Source organism: Apteryx mantelli, chromosome 33 (assembly GCF_036417845.1).
Source record: "Apteryx mantelli isolate bAptMan1 chromosome 33, bAptMan1.hap1, whole genome shotgun sequence".
In the NCBI taxonomy this organism is placed as follows: Eukaryota; Metazoa; Chordata; class Aves; order Apterygiformes; family Apterygidae; genus Apteryx; species Apteryx mantelli.
Genome location: NC_090010.1, coordinates 2,743,441 through 2,761,765, shown reverse-complemented (window position 1 = coordinate 2,761,765; position 18,325 = coordinate 2,743,441). Strand labels below are relative to the sequence as shown.

The following is an 18,325-nucleotide window of genomic DNA, read 5'->3' as shown; positions in this document are numbered from 1 at the left end:
TTGGAGATTCTGTCGGTTAACATCAGAAAAAAGCATCATTATAGAGTCATGCAGTCCTCCATAGAGAAAGCCAGAGATACAAACAGTGTCTGCTGTACACTACTAACCTGCTGTCGGTGAGATATCCATTCTGGCCGGTCTGGAGGCAGGGAGAACACATGGAGACGAGAGAAAGAAAAGGGAGACTTAATAACTTTGAAAACAACAAATCCAGGCAATTACAAAGCAAAGAGGAGCAAAGTACTAAGAGTCTGGGACTCAGACACAGTCTGTATTGTGCATGAGTTACGTGCTCACTCAGGAATCTTGTTGAGCCTTTGGCACGCCAGTCCCACCTGGCTCTCAATCCAGACCCATCAGGAACCTTCCCTGGTGGTGGTAACTCTGAGATCTCTCAGGAGTTTCCAAATCTGAGTCCTCAACTCCCTACCCCATTGCTCTAAAGCTGGATTAGTAATGGCTGCTTTAGCAGTGGAACAATCAAGGCCAGACGTGCAAGGGTCCTTACTTGCTAAACGCAGGCATGATTATCGAAGACATGAAGAAAAGGCAGAGGGCTCAAAGCCAGCCCAGCCCACCATGTGACAGTCATCGCTGCCTCTGACCGTCAGGTGCAAAGCACAGGCTTAGCCCATGAACACAGAGCAAGGGCAGTTACCTCCCCGCCCCATGTTGTGCTAACACGGGATAGTGCCTGCCCTATCCTCTGACTGCAGGCAGAGCTGTTTACTAATGTGTCTGGATGGCTTTGGGCCTGTGTGTTTAAGACAAATCCATGGTTACAACTGGTCAGAGAGTCATCAACTGAAGCCTGGTACTCAGCACAATGGATGCCTGAACACCCTCCTCGGCCAGGCACATGGCAACCTCCCTTAGGACAAATGAAAGGGCTGTCCCCCAGACACTCAAAAGCAGCAGGCAAGGAGCTGGACTTTGAACATGTCCCAAGGCAGACTGGCACTTGGCACTATCCCTCATTCCATCAGTTGCTGTCTGGCACAGGATGGAGCCCTGCCTCCAGCTGGCAGACAGCACCCAACACAGCAGGGCACAGCAGTCTCTCTGTGAGCCAGATGTGTGCAAGGAGCACAGTTCAGGCTTAGAGGAGGTCCATGTAGGAGCAAAGATATCGAGCAAGCAATAACCAAGCTGGACACTTTGTAAGAAAGGAAATAAACATGCTGCCCAGATTCATTCTGTAAAGGCACAGAGCCCTGCCTGACACTCCAGGGCCAGCATTGCTTGTTCAGGAGATTGAAGCTGCAGCAGCAGGGAAAAAATGGGGAGAAGGCTGCTCCTTTTAGGTTCAGTGATTGATTTGCTGGTCATCCCAGAACCCCCCTGCATGAGCTAATCTAATCTAATCTAATCTAATCTTGCTGGGCAGCAAGGGGCAAGCCTGCCTCCTCTGTCAGTTCCCACACTTCTACTGCCATGTAAAGTGGAAGAATAATTTAGGGAAGGAGGGAAAGAGCAGACTGGGGAGTAGAGGCATAGCTTCTCTCTATCTCAGTGGCTTAGACATCTTTGTCAGGACCCCTATTTCACTGGTAGGTTCCAGAAATGCTGAGAAGTTTGTAGAAAATGAAGTGACAAGATCTGACCTTTTAATTTACTCAAAGACACCTTCTGCCACAAAGATCCAGTAGGGCGCGTGGCAAGTGAGTCACTCAAGCTTACCTCTCGTGCAAATATCCGCTCCCTGACCCGCTGATACTCTTCCTCTCGCTCTTCTATAGATTTGCTCCTTCTCCCATCCTGCAAGGGGAGTCTGATCTGAAGGGACAAACACAGCTCAGCTGGTCAGCAGTTGCCAACAGGAGAAGGGGGCGCAGTCAGTTGCTGGTATTTCTACATAGCATTGTAAGTAGATGTGGATTGGTGTGCCTGTGCATGATGCCTGGAAGCCATGATACAGCCTCTGCTCTTTGAACCTACAGTCTGGATACTTATTTCTAAGGAAGAACATCCTGGAGGTCTGAGTGCATCTGACCTTCTGGGTCAAGCACAACCACTGTGCCTGAACTCTGCCTGATTTGGGAAGGACAGATTGGGAACATGTCACCAAGACCTTCTGAAAGACATTTTGGTCCTAAGGAGTCAAAAGCTAGAGGCCACTCTGTAAAGGCACATGGCCGATAGCCAGCTCCTCCTGCTCAGTCATGGGTTCTGTGCTTCATGGGTAGCTGCCTCACCTGCAGAGTGCCAGCATGGGGAAACCAGAGACTGATACTGATTGCAACGACCAGCTCCTTATCCTGACAACTTTTAAGTTTCAAAAACATGACCCAAAGCAAGGGTAATGGCATGTTGGGGTGATGTAAAGATGGGAGCTACAACAGCAAAGAGCATGAGATCCCTGGCGAAGAGGTCTGCCTGCCTCCTGCCCCTTTTTGACATTCAAGATTTTGGCTAGAACAGGTTGGGAAAACAGCCACAGATGGACAAGCCAGCTCTGCATTACAGGTGTGGTGCCACCTTCCACAGCCTGAAGGGAGGCAAGGGTTCAGGAGGGTTTCAAGCTCAGGTGACTGGCAATACTGCTGAGCTCAAATACTAGAGTGTTTCATTTTGCTGATGGCTTCCTTCCAGCAGTACTGCCAGGTCACAATGACTTCATGGCTGTAAGCCCCAGTGAGGGGTGGGAGAAACGTTTGGCAATGCTCAGCTCTGGGGCTTTTCCAAAGAAACCCTAGCAAAACATTTCACCTTAAAGCCTAGCCCAGCCACCAGTCGCTACTCAGGGTACAGAAATGTGTTACCCTGCATAGAACCTGCACAAGTTCTTCCCCCATTTCCATGGTATTTTATAAAATCTTCATGATATGTCTGGATGCTGCCATTTGGGAGGGGTGGAAGCTTTTATAGACTATTACTGCAGGAAACCCAAGAGAAATTTAGAGTCATTCTAATCTTAGAAAGGTCTCATCTGACTTCCACAAAGTGTGCAGGCACCACTCTCCTACCCCTTACCTGATTATCATCTCGGTCCATGCTGGTATCATCCCGTTTTAGGATGAATCTCTGTGGGAACTCTGCATTCTTCTCATCTTTGATGTGCTCAGAGAACCTCTGCTCAGGGCTGCAGGAGGAACCAGCCCTTGTTAGAAGTGTAAAAATGGACATAGAACTTCTTCATAAAACCACTCCTTGCAGAGAGGTGACGAGGGGCGCAAAGAAGTTGCGTCAAATCTCTCCTCTATCTGATGGCAAAGGGAGGAGCTCCTGCCTTTTCTCTGAGAACTAGAAAGCTGGGAAGGACTTGAAGATATATACACTTAGGACTGGAAGTGAAGGATTCTTCAGGCCCCTCCAGAGGGGATCAGCCTTTCTCACAGAGGCAAAAAATTTGACGCAAAATCCATCCCACTCTGGACCATGCCAGGGATCTGGGGCTGGGGGCCATGTAGCACCATGCAGGGAAGGGAAGGGGATGCCAGCCCAGCTGTTCTCACTCCCTCCCCCTTACATTCGTGTGTTACTGGTCTTGTTGATAATGACTGCTTTCCCAGTTTGGTCAACGTTATGGTCCATGCCGAAGTAGGCAGCTACCCGGTGCAGCAGCATCCTGTGATATGAGGTCATCTGAGGGAACTTCTTGAACTGATTGCTGAGAACAGGGGAGAAAGCATTAGGATGCAGAAGACTGAAACAATGATAATCTGACATCAAAAGGGAGAAGGGAAGGGAGAGGCCAGAGATGCTTTGACCAGATCCCAGACCAGACCATGTCACCTATTCAAAAGCAGTTAATCAGGACTCAAGTACTGCTCTTCACACAGGGCCTGAGCATGGGCTTATGGTGTTCTGCCAGCCAGAGCTGGGCTAAGTCTCTAGCTGAACAGGCCGTTCCTGAAACAAGACCAGCTTGTGCAGAAAAGCACATGCTTGTTTCTAAGCAGAAACAGGAGCCACTATTAGTACTTACAGTATGACTTCTCCAGTCCTATTAGGTAAAAAAAATTTGCAAGCTCTCCTGCAAACACTTACTTTATCCCACATTCTGGGATGTGAATCCTGGTTTCTCCTCCCCCAATTTATGCTAGGAATAGCTGCACAACAGCACTAATCTCCTTCTCAGTGGATATGATGATAAATCAACTGATACTCAATTAATATGGTGCTCAGACATCTTGTGAATGGGCAAGGGCAGGTGGAGGATGTACATGAGAACAGGCCTCTTAAGCAGCGTGTCCAAAAGACGCTCTCTTCTCCCCTGGGAGCCCAAGTTCCTAAATTGTAAGTTATAAATCTGTTTTGCTTGACACAAACTTGATGACCACTTACTTGTTATCGCTAATAAATTCCAGAATTTCCTGTTCTAACTTTAGCAGCATCATCCTATCCCTGTCAAGAAAAGAAAGAGGGAAAAAAACACCTTTAGAGACAGTGAAACACAGTTTTTCCTGCTTGGTACTCATCTGCCCACAACAGAAAAAATTCAAAAAAGCCTGAACTGAGCAACACCATTAATCAATCATGCTTCACCCACCCTCCACAACAATGAATACCCCCCCCCCACACACACACATTTTTTCATAGATAGTAAATTAATAGCCAGATTTTTTCTGTTTAAAGTTGATGTTTTGCTAATGGTGCTTGGCTTTCAGTAATATTGAATCTCTGCTCCGCTGGAAGCCCCACTGGTAGAGATTCCAGCTTTGCTATTCCTATGCCAGTTTTTGGCTTGATTATGTTTATTACTGACACAGCAGCAGTTCCTTTAGAGGCTAGGTTTTGACAACCACTTATAGGAAGGGTTTTAGAACAATCAAGACTCCTTCCTGCTTGCATTTAAACAAATTATTTTTCCTCTATCTCTCTCCATAATACACAAGTATATGTTTTGCTTGACTGCAGTATATAAAGTTACAGTTGTGCTTTTTGTTTCTACACTGCTCCAGGTCCTGTAACCTTCTCTGAATTCCAAAAAGTAAAACACACTTTCAGGTACTTTCTGTAGTTGCTTCTCCGCCAAGATATATGAATACACACCCCCACCCATGAGTTTAGAGACAATCAGAGAAGCATTGGTTGCCAGGTTCTCCCTCCTTTCACTCCATTAGCTAGTTGTTTTACTGACTAGGGACCCACCTTGGGTTTTTTTTCAGTGTATTTACTAAAAATTCATGCAAATCTATTCCAGTGGAGTCTGTATATTCCTGGCTGGAATCTGAAACAACAACAGCAGCAGCACAAATTAACAAAACACTGCAACAGAATAGCTTGAATGAGAAGAGGTGCGTGTCTCTCAGCAATGACTCACTTCATGCATGAGGATGATGTCCCTACAGAGCTGCCAGAAGAAACTCAGCCTCATTTTCAGCACTAACCAGTCACAACACAACCAGAGGAAGAAAGACCCCTCTTGCTACAGAACTGCAAGCGATGGGTCCTACATCACTAGGGCCCAAGTCCAGTTTCTAGCACAGCTCTGAATGTGACTTCGAGGCCCAGTTTCTCAATCTGTAAAATGGGGACTATACACCACTGTTCGTTGTGGGTAGCAAGAAGATCAGTATGTTATGTACAAGGCATAATGAGCCCAAGGCCCCATTAGGAGAACCCCAGAAAGAGGGAGAACAGATCATGGAGAGAAACCTTGTCCCTATGCCCTGCTACGGTCAGAGCACACTCAGGATAGTCCATATTGCTGCCTGTACAAGGTTTTTAGGTGCATTTTCCTCCCCAGATTAAAGGTACATCTTCTAGCCATTTCTATGCCCCAAAAATCACATGCACAGGATCATAGAGCAGAAACATAGCTCCTCCCAATATCACATCTTACACTTGTCATCTTTCTGCAGGTTTTATAAAATCAAATCAAAACTGAAACCAAGAGTATGGTGGGTCTTTTTGGTTTTGCAACTGCGTATTTCAAAAGGCACCAGATCACTACAAACATGCAGGAAGCCTGCAAGTCTGCTGGGGCACATGACAATCTAGAGAAACTCTCCCCCTCCTTCCCCAAGCTTTACTCCAGAAAGGATGTTATAAAGATGATTCATTCATGTGCAGCCTTCAGCAGAGATAATCTTTCTACTTCCAGCAGTTGTACCACTGGCCAGCAGAATCCTAAAGGCAGGTAAGACAGGACCTGCCCTGTTCAGAGGGCACCTGACCTCGAGACAGCATTTTCCTTGGTGCCTTTTCTTTATTCTTGTCTTTTTCTTCTTTTTCAGCCCCATCTTTCGTGGATTTTTCCTCTTCCTTGTCAGAGGGGCAGCTAATGTGCAACTGAATGATGTCCTGCAACGAAACAAAGCAGGCAGGGTTGAGTGACTTGAACACTCCCTGGAATCACTACCACTGCTGGAGACGCAGTCAGCAGAGAAAGACATCAGGGAAAGGCAGGGGTTCAGGTCCCGGATCTGAGACATCTCATAACAGGCCCTGTTCCAAGAGTGGACAAAGCAGCCTCTCTCCCCACCCTCCTCCCAACAAGAAGCTTTTGGCAGGCTTTGATGGGACTCTCAACAGCATTTCTCACTGCTGAAAACCTGCCTTGCTGGGTCACCTCATAATCTAAGTCTCATGCTTCCCTGTTTGATGCTGACAAAATACTATTATGCTTTGGACTCAGGAGTGCCCAAGGTGAGTTAGGTCCTGCTCCATTACAGTAAGATATAGACTCTACCATCCACCCTGGAAAGAGAAAGGGCCTGACAGGAGAACAGAATATACAGCAAAAGCCACGTGTGATGCGATGAGTGGCCCCTGCGCTGCAAAAGCATGGCGCTTTCTGATGTTTTCTTTCACATCCTCTCCTGAATTGCAACTGCCCAGCATGGCCTGTGGATTCACTCTGCTCCATGGGAAGAAATGCTGCACACCAGTAGGATTGTCAAAGGCAGTTCCAGAGGATGTGCTGCTCAAATTCATGTTAGAATTGACGATAAAAACACCAGCCTGTGTGCCAGATGATCTTCCCCCTCCTTCTACCTGTAGACTAATACTGTTTTACTTTGGTCCCTGGCACTGTTACGTGTGCTTGTGGTTACTTTAAAAGTCCTCCTAGTGAACATATGGTTCTAATGAGCGAAACCCAAACAGGAGATGAGAGCAGTCTCTGGAGCAGGAAGCTTTGAGACAAGGAAGGCTTAGAGGCCAAGTACCCATTCACTACAATGCGGAGGTGGGCTGGGCAGCACTCAACCCTGGCACAGGTCAGGTCTGGCCTTGTGAGAGGAAAGCAGCATAGAGATCTCTGATCTAGCACAACAGACCTAAGCTGGTAAGTCTGCATGGTGCAGTACTATGTCAGCTCAACAAAGCTGGACTGTAGCTAGCCACAATCTGATTTGCAGCGAGGCAGCTCAGATCTCTGCATGTTGCACCATCCTCTGTTTCTGGAGCTTAGGCGGGCTGAGCAAGTTCAACCCATCTGCTCTTGCCCAGGCAGACAGGCTCTTAGCACTTCACCGACTGCTGCCCACCTTCAAGCTTTGGCTTCTCAGTCACTGCTCACAGCGACCATAGATGGGGAACATCTCTGCAGAGCAGTGTACGTCACTTCTTTGTGAGGTGGTTCACCATATGGTAAGTGCCTGAGTTAAATAAGGATGTCTGATGTGCTCCTACTCAGCAGCTTGATTAACCTTCGATGTTTTCAGTCACTGCAGCTTGGTCTGCATGAAGAGGGCTTGCACAGAAACTTCCTTCCCATGGTCAAAACCCCAGAGGCTTTGTGAAAGCAAAGTGCCTTTACATTTTTGGGGACACAAGCCTGCACAACTTGAGCAGTTGCAAGTGCCCAGTGAACTGATGCAGATGATACCTTGTCAGAGAAGGGCTGTGAATGCACACACATAAGCAGTGCTCACAAGTACAACTGCTTCCTTCAAAAGCAGTCTCTTGTGAGAACTTCTTGGCTCTTATAGGTGCAGGCCCAGGGAAGGACACCACCTCTAGCAAGAAGCAAATTTTCTGGGCTTTCACGTTGCACAGTTTGTTTGATACTAGGCCTACCTGGGACTCCAGCAGTCCATCTACGAAGGGGCTAGACGATTCTTCACATACAGCCAAACTCCTGACCAGTTTAAGCTTTGAATTAGACTGGAGGGGGGGAAAAAAAAGAGAGTTAGGACTACCTTAGCCAAGATGCACACACTTAAGTTCACGCTGGTGCATTACAAAGCTGCTCACACAGTCAGTCCTAAATAAACTGCTGAAAAGGAGGACTACCAACCCAACCAGCAAACAGGAACATACACAGGCTTGGTTTCCTACAGAAAACCAGTTATTTTCTTCCTTCAGTCTTTGACTAGAATTTGAACTAACCACATTTTAGGTAAGAAAGCTCCTTGTCTTAATGCATGGTCTTTTTGGCCTCTTCAGGCACAGCAATTCTAGCCTCTCCCCATCTCACCTGACAAGAGTTAAAGCTATTAACAAATAATATGGCTGAAACCAACTAGTTTTTCTAAGATGTGAAGTAAGGATTGACACTTTTCTTAATTAAAAGGCTGCCATCCCATTTACACCTCGCCTGCCTGACCTGACGACTTTGGTTATTTTGGGTAATGTAGTAGTGCTTAGAGAAAATGCTTAAAATAAAACCAGCACTTTCAGGACACTTGGCAAGTTGACTCACTTGGATGACAAAGAGGAAAAATATGTCACCCAGTCACATGAGATCCCAGGCAAGTTCAACAATACAGAGAAAGGCCTGAGGGGCTCAGACACAGTCTGCCCTATGCATAGAAAGGCAGGAATTGAATGACAGTCTGCTTGGGTGGTGCATGCAGTCTTGGCTTTTAACATCGAACAGGACCTAGAATATTTAGTCTGAATACCCTGTATGTCATAAGCGGCATGTCTCTTTCATACAGTATTTTTTATCAAAAACAAAACCGGAAAGAACCATTGTTATAATTTTAACTGGTCTCCTCTCTCTCATGCCTCAGTACAGAACCTGTCTTCATTTGGGTTTGAACTTTTGGGAAACTAAAAAAAAAAGAAAAAAAGAAAAGAAGAGAGATCCTCACCCTCCCCATCCCAGTTTTAAAATCAAGCTCTGAGCATCCTACTTGGATCTCACAGCTGACCCTGTTTTGAATAGGAGGTTCGACTAGATAAATCCTAGCTGGATTAGATGGACTCCTGAATTACGCTATGATTCTATAATTGCCAGCCCTGAAGAATTCATGGCCACTTCTGATAAACTAGGCCAGTAGCTATTACCAAATTCAAATTTTGCAGAGAAAAACTGGGGTTTAAGCTAAGATAGGATAAAAACCACACAATGGCTGCACTCCCCCCCCCCCCCCGATTTTGCCTAAAAAACAACATTCTAGAGCAGTGGTGTCCTGGTGTTGCACTTAACATGCATATGACATCATTATGGAAGCAAATGTGGTATTCCCTGAAGAAAAGGGGGCTGGGTTGACACTAGACAGTTACATACAAAACTCTGTTTTTTATCTGGATGAAAAATCATTCTCTTTTTAGGCCACTTGATTGCTGAATTTTCTCAAGGCAGGGAAGAAACTGAAATCTCTGTGGTGTAACAGGCAAGTGGACTGCCCCGTCCCTTCAATGAAATTTGTGAACTTCATTTCTGGAGTTTCAGACTCTGAGGAGGGGACACCTGGGGCAGTTAAGAGCAGCAAACAGTTCCTTCATGGGTAAGTGTTTGTGAAGATGAACGTTCACGCTCCAGCGGGTGGAAGATCACTGTCCTGAACCGTCATGTGCTGCATGTTGCTTCTGGAGACAGGAGGACTTGAGAGGACCATGCTAAGGTTGGGAACATGGCTTAGCTCAGAATGGCCAGAAGAAAGGGACAGCTGATCTCATACCTTGGCTCTTTTTCTGGCATGTCCATGACTTGAAGTTCGCCTCTGTGGAGAGAGGAAAGAGAAAACAAGAAGTTTAATCTGAATCTGACAGCCTGCATTGTCCTGCTGTGGGAGGGGAACCTGTAGAACAGTGGTGGGAAGAGGCAAAAGGAAAATGAAAGCCTAAGACTGGCATAGGGTTACTGGAAGATGCAGGAAAAGGAGCAGCCATATGAGGCAGGAAGGGGGCTCTAAGGCACTAGATCTTGCAGGGAACACCCTGCTGCTCTCATTAAGAGACAGGGAGACATCTGTTATCACTGCCTTCTAAGCACCTTCTAAGCACCCTCTCCCTGCTCACCATTACAAAGTGACCAAAGTCAGGCTTTCTGAGGAACACTGGTGTCTGCTCAGGCAGTGGTTGAACAAATCTGGCACTAACCACCAACTTTAAATGCAGAAGCACTCAGCAGGTTGTTGAGGGTGGGCATTTCTTTGAGTTTAACACTAAGCTGAAAGAACACGTGACAGGAGAGGCAAGCAGCAGGGATCGGCCCAAGCACTCTCCAAGTGATGCCTTCACAGGCTTTTTTTCTCTTGCCAAAATGAAACCCCAAAACATTAATATCCTATTTGGGCACTTTTAACAGCAGCAAAGCAAGGGTCAGGCACCATTGCCAAAACCAAGCTTTCATGGGCATGCCTTCACTTCACATTATGTCATTAAATGTTCTTTAGGCCAAAGAGTGGAATAAGGGGGAGCTAACAGCCATGGGGCTGGAATTTGGTGCCTCCAGGAGCAGACTAGTCTCATTTTCCCCCTGGCCCAATGAATGTTTAAAGTATTCCATCCAAAGCAGAACAGATTCAGCCAAAGAGAAAGAGAGCAGCCTGTACAGCATGGTCTCCCCCGGGAGGTGGAGGCATGGGCTCAGGCCCCTTTCAGAAGGGATGGAAACCAGATTGTGTTTGCCAGGTGGTAGGAAAGGCCCAAGACTGCAACCTGGCAGAAGGGACTACCCATTATCTGCACACTTACCTGAGATTCCTGACGCACATTGATCTCCTCCCCCCCATCCTTCTCTGCCTCCTCCTTGCTTGGTGACCTGGATACAAATTTGGTTTTGTTCACAGATTCTTCAACCACCTTTTTTTCTGACTCTTTCATTATTTCCAGAGTCTCCTGTGTCGTGTTGCTATTTGACATCTTCAGAGTCCTACAACGTAGCAATGGGCACCTGCAGGGAGAGGTGACAGAATGGGTAGAAGGGAGTCAGGGAGTGGAGAGGGTTTCCATTTGGAGCACTAACTCTTGCACACATGGGCTGTAACTTCTTTGTAACTCATCTCATGTACAATAACCCCAAAGCAAGCACCCTAGTGAGAGTCAACCCGTTCATCCCCTTGGATGCAGCCCCTTGCAGCACCTGGCTCGAGCGGGCCTCGCAAAAGCTCCACGATTTTCACTCACCAAGACTCTGAAAACACTGAAGGGCTGATTAAAAAAAAGACTGAGGTATACATACATCCCCGATGCAGCCACCCTGCACTTTAACTTCTTTGATGTGAGTGAGACGGGGGGTAGTGCTAATGCTTATAAACATGCAAAGGCAGGGAATTCAGTAGGTGAAATAAACTCCAGCAACTGGAGGAGGTGTGCTCTGTTCCAGGACAAACAACAAAAAAAATCTCCTGCCCTTTCTTCCCAAATCCCAGGCCAGTCCTTCTTGCAATTAGTTCAGTCTTCAGCAAGAGAACAGCCTGATACCCAAGAGGTTACTCTGGTGTTTCTAGGGAAATAAAGTAACACCTGATATTTTGTTTCCAACCACATATGGTTTGATACTTCAGAAAAAGTGCCAAATTACAGGTTAAGAAGAAAAAGAGTCCCTCCTAATAAAGTTGTGTTTTATTGTTTCTTTTTGACTACCAAGAAAGAGACAGCCAGCCCACAAAGCCCCTGAAACCACCTGAGCTAGAGCAGAACCTAGATAGGGCAACAACACGCACCTCAGTCTGCTGATGTTCGAAACAGGAGACAGGAACTTGTCACACATCCATTCATCAAATTAAGAGTTAACTCCAAACCTATTGCCAAGAACTGAAACTTCAGCTTTCTCAGCTAAGTCAAAGCAGGCCTCCGAGCCGGTGTGAGGGATAAAACAACTTATACAGGAATGCAGAGATTCTTGTACTGAGAAACATCTTCACAGAGACAATGATGGCACAGAGCCTCACATCCCTCCTGCTGACAGGTGAAGAGGCTGCGTAAAGGCTAGGTAAAAGGCAGGCCCATTGAGACAAGGCCTCCAAAAGGAAAAGGGGAAGCCTAAATTTGAGAGAGACTCAAACAAAAGGCTTGAGCACTGGAAAACACAGCTGATGTTTATCAACTCATTTTATTAATTGCTTTGGAGGAATATGGCTGAAAGAGAGTCAGATCTAACAAAGATTTACTAACTCTTGGCTCTGCATGGGAGTGCTAATATGCACCAACCAATTCAACCTCACTCCCCTTTAATTTGTAGGGCTGCTGAACATAAAGCATGTGTTTTAATCTCATTGCAGCTACTGTAACAATTTCTAGTTCCAGTTCCAGTGAGAGAGAGACAGAGAGACTCCCTTTGGTTCATGTATTCTTAGGCGGTTTTGAAACAAACTTGCTAACACAAGTTAGATGGATAGGTGGATACGTCCCACCACTGTCTGAAAACAAGGAGTTTCTCACTATGGAGAACTGTTAAAAGATCCCAACCACTATTCACGTGCCGAGTCTGCTATTCTGGACGCTAATCAGTGAGGAGTCTTGCACTGTACGGAACACTTGCTGCTCCCTACCCCTTCCTTGCGCAATCCCATGGGACGGCGTGCAGTACAACAGTTGTTCCCTTTGGTAGGTAACTCTTGGAGCGCACCTGCAGGAAGAGGCTTCCCTCAGGAGTCACCGGGGCATCCACCCCCAGCCGCAAGGGCCTGTTCTTTGCCCTCAGCAGGTTGGGAATCCAGCAGATGCCAAGAGGAACTGCAAACGCTGGCCCAGGCTTACAGCAAACACGTTGTGCAGGGCATGGTGCCCCCACATGCGGGAATCATGCTCGGCTGTGATGTCTCTGATGGGAACTAGGTCAGAAAAGACAAAGGGAGCACTTGTCCAATTTATATGCCAACCTCCATAGCAGAAGTCTGGATTACACAGGGAGTGAAGCTGGGAAACTCTGCCCCTCTACCCAAGCATTTCCTGCTGCAGGGAAACTACCTAGCTTCCTCGCATCCACACTAGGGGCTTGGCCAGCGAACAGGCCAGAAGGATTTGTAGCAGATCTGGAGAAGGAAAAAAAAAACTCCTGCCAGAAGGAGGCACCTGAATGACACACACGAAACCTGGCTTTGTTCTTACAAGGGGGAATTTCTGCACTAGAAACAGTGCATAGGTTTTGCACAACTCATTCTCTTTGCAACAGTCACACTATAACAAGTGTTAGCCCCCATGCCAAGCACCTCACATCAAATTCAAGAAGGGTAAGGGGGTCCTAGCCCATCATGCTGCAATACAACTTCTGCATCACAGCAAGGGGAGAGTCATCAATTATCCTCACCTCATTCACAAAAGAACACTCAGAGCCACTGAATACACATTTGTGTGCTGCCCCCTCCTGATAAACTTCCCCTCCCTGACAGCAGTCCTCCAGAATATTTCCCTTGCACAAAAAACTCAAAGCAGAGATGTGTACTGCTCATGCTTCTCAACAGAGATGCCTTCTAGAAGAGGTTTCCTTTCTGTATGAGTGAATCAGCCTTGCTCCCCCTGGACAGGCGTGGGATGCAGCGAGGGGGAGGCAGAGATGATCTGCTGTGACAGACCGCAACTTGTCGAGAAAGTGAAAGTTCAGAGGACTCAGTGGGGATGTATGGGAGGTGTGGGGTGGTACTGAACTGCGCTTTGCCAGGGAGATGAAAAGATTACGTAGATATAACATCAGGGAAGTCACAAAATCTGGGTCAGAAAAAGAGAACAATGGAGCAACAGGAGGGGGAGCTGCCATTGATTTTTTGATTTGGGTTTGGAGACTGGCAGAGCAAACAGGACAGTTAAAGTGGTGACAGTGTGGACCGTTTGCGCATGCTGGCCAACGGCCAGGTGAAGGGGTGGCCAGGATACATTTACACCCTCCTCCTCACCCCCAAGGAGAACATTTAATTCCACCTCTGCTGCCTTCTTGCTAAATGCAATCTGCAACTGCCAAACCATGACAACACAGGCAGTGGCAGGTTCTGGTTAGGCAGGGAGCGAAAACAAGAGACTTCAGTGTTTACTGTTAGGATGGAACCTGCAGCAAATCCGGAAAAGGCAGAAGCCTATTGCTAAATACACTCTATTCCTGGACATGTTTCTTAGAGTACAGACACTCTACTGCGAGCTACATGAGGGTACAAAGGAGACATATGACTGTAGCTGCCCACACGCGCACTCCTGTGTTGCAGTAGGGCAGAGGCATCTGAGGGAGCCTGTCCCACAACAGGAGTGTGAAGCTGCCTTCCATGGGGAAAGGGCACAAGTGCGAGCTGGCCCATTTTCCTCAGTTCCCGCTCAAGCCTTGGCCTCAGGAGTGAGTCTGCATGCTTACAGCCTTTTTGTCCAAGCTTCACGATTTGCCTCAAGGGCAAGAATCTCGACTCACTTCCTCCCATCTCTTCTCTGGGTTAATAACCAATCCTTATTTTTGCTTTCTGAGACCCCAGTCCAAAAAGCATATGATGGGGCAGAGTATAATCTTACCAGACAGACTCATCCCAAGCCATCAACGCTGCACTGTATTAGTGGGATACAGGGTTTCCACAACAGAGAAGGCTGCAGTCCCCTCGTGGCCAAGAAGAAACCCTGACACAGCCATAGGAGGAGCAGCTTTCTCCAGCTTCAGGCTGGTTATAAGATACAAAGAAGGCATGCTTAGAGCAGACCCAGTCACACGCCAAGCAGACAGCAGGAAAGTGCTCTGAGGGCTCAGAAAGAAACACCCTGAGGCTGGCGACTCATTGGCAGGCAGGACAGTTCCCACCACATGGCACCAATGCAGAAAGTTGAGAGCTTGGGCAGGAAAAGCTGGCCCAGCCCACAGAAACTTCGCTGCTGCAACCGGCAATTAAAACCAACCGACGACCCTGTCCATAAGAGGAAAGGGGGAAAGCAATGGCCCTTTTCCAACACCTAAGTGTTTCATTTCACCACTCTGCGTAAGGCTTTAGTATTAGCATCGCCTATCACTGAGCAAGCACCTCCTGCAAGGTTAAATGATGATGCTCTCACAGACCAACTTGCTCATTGGCTTCCAGGTCAACCAATCTGAATCGCAGCTCCATGGCAACAGGCTCTATCACTATGAGCAACCAGACTAGTTTGGGGGTGATTTAGCTTCCCCCTCCTCGAGCAGATGCTGCTGCTCGCGTCTGCTGTAGAAAACGTTTTTTCACAGGAAGAAGTGGGGGCGGCAAGATGGAGAGGGTGCTGCAAATTGGAGGCATTAAAGCCTCCTTGGTCCTACTGACTAACACACTCAAGATACCTAAAGTCAGGCTACGCAGTGATCCCTCTCTGTGCTGAGGGATCTTCAGAAAGGCTTTTGTTTTCTCCTTTTCTCCCAGAGCACAGCAGCTGGTAAAGCTTTTGCTGTATTAAAATTTACCTATCAGATGCATCAAGAGGCTGTAATAAAAGGCTTTGCTAGTAGGACCACTAAGGCCATGTAGCTCCCTAAACATCTCCCTCCTCGGCTATATCTAGGCTCCCAGCATCCTCCGCAAAAATGTAAGCTCCCTCCACCAACTGGGCAGTACCCAGCACCCTGTAGAAAGTCAGAAGCCATACCTTGAAAACAAACACCTAAAGAGCCTTTCAAACACACCCCCTTTCCCTCCTGTTGGAGAAAACAGCTCCCTATCACAGGTAACAGCTCTGGCTAGAAGGAGCACCTCATTCAATGAGAAAGCCCTGAAACCTTCTCTGAACAGTCACAAGCTGCAACTGTCTCAGCCAACGAAGCAATCTCCTCAGGATTTTCTCCATTGCTTTTTTATTATCAGTTGAAGAGAGAGGTTTAATTTCAGAGTACCTTACAGTTCCAAAAAAAAAAAAAAAGGCCAGATGTATCTGACTGCACAGTGCACAGGCTCCCAGTGCTTAGTCATTGCTTTAAATCTTAATCTCCACCCCCACATTACATCAAAGAAGTGAAATTATGATGCAGATGGAAGGTTTTGACTTCAGGTGGAAAGGGGGAAATAACCTTATTTGAACAAGGAGACAGGAAATGCAGGCAAGGTGGAAAGTTAGCTGCTGAAAATTGGCAGGTTTCCAACATGTCCCAAATAAGTCCAAGGTGGGTTGGAAGACACCAGTTAAATTGGCTTCACCCACAGCTGTGGGCAGCCCCCATCTCGGGCTCTACTTCACATTTACTGATCACACAGCCTAGCTGTGGTGGCCCTGGTTCTCTGGGGCTCACCTGGCAGAGCCCCACAAAAACTAGACTATCTGTATCCCTCTGTGGCTGAATGCAGGAATTGGAGCTCAGAGAGCAGGTACAATCCTAGAGATCATCATTTCTAATACCTTTGAAAGGCTGCTCACTGGTGCAGGTGCAGTCAGCTCTAACTGGAATAACAGGCAGCAGGGCTGTGTGTTATGGAAACATCTGAATTATCACCACGGCAGTACTTCTTGGTTATGCAGCACATGGTACGTGGATTTCATTAAGTGGAATAATTCAAACAACTGGATAACTTAAGGGAAAAACTGTTATTTTTGTTACCTCCTTCCCTCAATCAATGCAAGCACTGAAACCAGGACAGGTGTCAACTTGCTATTCTTATACTCCAAGAGTGTGACAATCAGTGTCAGGACTGACAAAATCATCTTCCTGTGATACACAGGCATCAAATGTGCCAGAACAACAAAAGTGCATTGGCATCTGAGACAGGAAGGAATCAAAAGACATAGCATGTTTTGCCTGTAGGCTTAGAAAAGTCAAATTTTATTAACCTATCATTTCTATCTGGATGCAACTCAGGGTTTCTATCCAGAGCACTACCTTCACAGTTGAGTCCAGCCCCTTGGAAGGCAAGGAGCATGACACACACTGCGGTAACGGCCTTCCCAACACTGTTTTGAAAGGAAGCTGTATTTCTGGAGGCTCACTGCATGTTTGACAAACGGCAACCTCACAAGCAGGCTGCCACCTCCCCAGGGCAGGATCACCTCCCTCAGATTTGTGAATTACCTGCCCTGTCTAGGGCTCTTAGTTCATCAGAGTAACACAGACAGTAAACACAGTCCCCAGGCAGGCATGGAAGCAGCGAGAATGCAGCAGGGCCTCCCTACACCAAAGCCTCTGGGATCACATCACCCCAGGGATGGGTAGACATCCACACTGTACAGTCTGAGAGTTGCTACCAAAACCACACATCTTTCCTAGACACAATGGAGTTGTTTTCCCTGAAAATGAGTATTTCAGCAGAAGAGAAAACAAAAAAACAGTTAAATGAAAACACATGAGGCAGAGCAGCTGTTGTGAAGGGAGCACCCAGCAGAGGTAACTGCCTGCAATGGAGATGATGAGTCCCAGAAAGGAAGAGGGCTCCACCACATGATGTCTGTTGCTCCAGTTGGATAAAAGCCACTTTAACTCAAGTCATGGTTGCTTTTCCTTTCGTCATAAACATGAGAACAAGGCACTCATACTGGATATGAAGAACAGCACCAGGGGCTAAGACAGAAACTTCATTAGACCTTGCAAGGTGCTTGGGCAGCACATGGAAGGCACAAATCCTTTTAGGAGTGGAAGAGGAGCTCTTTCTTCCTTGTGAGGGAAGGAAACGGAAGACGCTGTTGAACTGTGCCTGAAACATGAATATGTTCAACTATCTACCCGCTGCGTCAGGGCATTGTGCAGGGGATTCTGCAGTTTTTAATCTGGTGCCTGTTGTGTTGAGATCCAGTCTCCTGTGGAGGATAAACTCAAGGGCCTGAGTAGTCATGGCAGAACTCTTTGCACTTGTCTCAGGATAGAAAAAGAAAGCAAAACAATTCATTTGTTCCTCCTCTAGATTCCAAGCGCTCCCACTCAAGACAGGCCTTTACTTTCTGCCTCAAATTGCCACATTGTTGTTTCTGTGCAACTTTAATTGCTGTGTGGCTTTCACGCTCGAGGTGGCTGCATTTCAGTAGCAAAGGAGAAAACCTCCATTCATAACTTAGAGCTTTGGGATCCTCTGGACAGGAGAGAGTATCAAACCAAGCAGGACTATTAGAGGGTATTCCAGCATACTCATCATGTCCTGCTAGCCCAGGTATAATGCCTGGTAACACCCATGCCACATGAACCAACACGGAGGGAAGAAATGACACCTCAGTTAAGTAACACGGATTCTGTTAATTTGCCAGGACCTCAACCCATGCCATGCCCAAAACAGATTTGATTAGGTTTTGATAGCTGCTTGGTCATAAGTCATTCATACTATTTACTTTTGAAGACTTCTTTCTCCCCAAAGCA

At 46.9% G+C, this 18,325-nt stretch overlaps 1 protein-coding gene across 13 annotated transcripts in view; it reads right to left on the bottom strand.

Moving 5' to 3' along the window:
* Nucleotides 1-18,325, bottom strand: part of R3HDM2 (R3H domain containing 2) — a 64,949-nt gene that overhangs the window by 15,263 nt on the left and 31,361 nt on the right. For 8 of the 13 annotated variants that reach the window (XM_067314072.1, XM_067314082.1, XM_067314079.1 and 5 more), the window contains 10 exons: nucleotides 10,819-11,017; nucleotides 9,801-9,842; nucleotides 7,969-8,055; nucleotides 6,123-6,249; nucleotides 5,095-5,173; nucleotides 4,288-4,347; nucleotides 3,470-3,610; nucleotides 2,974-3,082; nucleotides 1,681-1,776; nucleotides 108-139 (listed from right to left, as the gene is read on the bottom strand). In XM_067314072.1, coding sequence (XP_067170173.1) covers nucleotides 108-139; nucleotides 1,681-1,776; nucleotides 2,974-3,082; nucleotides 3,470-3,610; nucleotides 4,288-4,347; nucleotides 5,095-5,173; nucleotides 6,123-6,249; nucleotides 7,969-8,055; nucleotides 9,801-9,842; nucleotides 10,819-10,986 — 941 coding nt within the window. In that variant the 5' untranslated portion in view covers nucleotides 10,987-11,017. Of the gene's footprint in view, nucleotides 1-107; nucleotides 140-1,680; nucleotides 1,777-2,973; nucleotides 3,083-3,469; nucleotides 3,611-4,287; nucleotides 4,348-5,094; nucleotides 5,174-6,122; nucleotides 6,250-7,968; nucleotides 8,056-9,800; nucleotides 9,843-10,818; nucleotides 11,018-11,789; nucleotides 11,795-18,325 lie in introns of those variants that run through there. The other 5 variants (XM_067314080.1, XM_067314081.1, XM_067314076.1 and 2 more) reach the window with 4 other exon arrangements.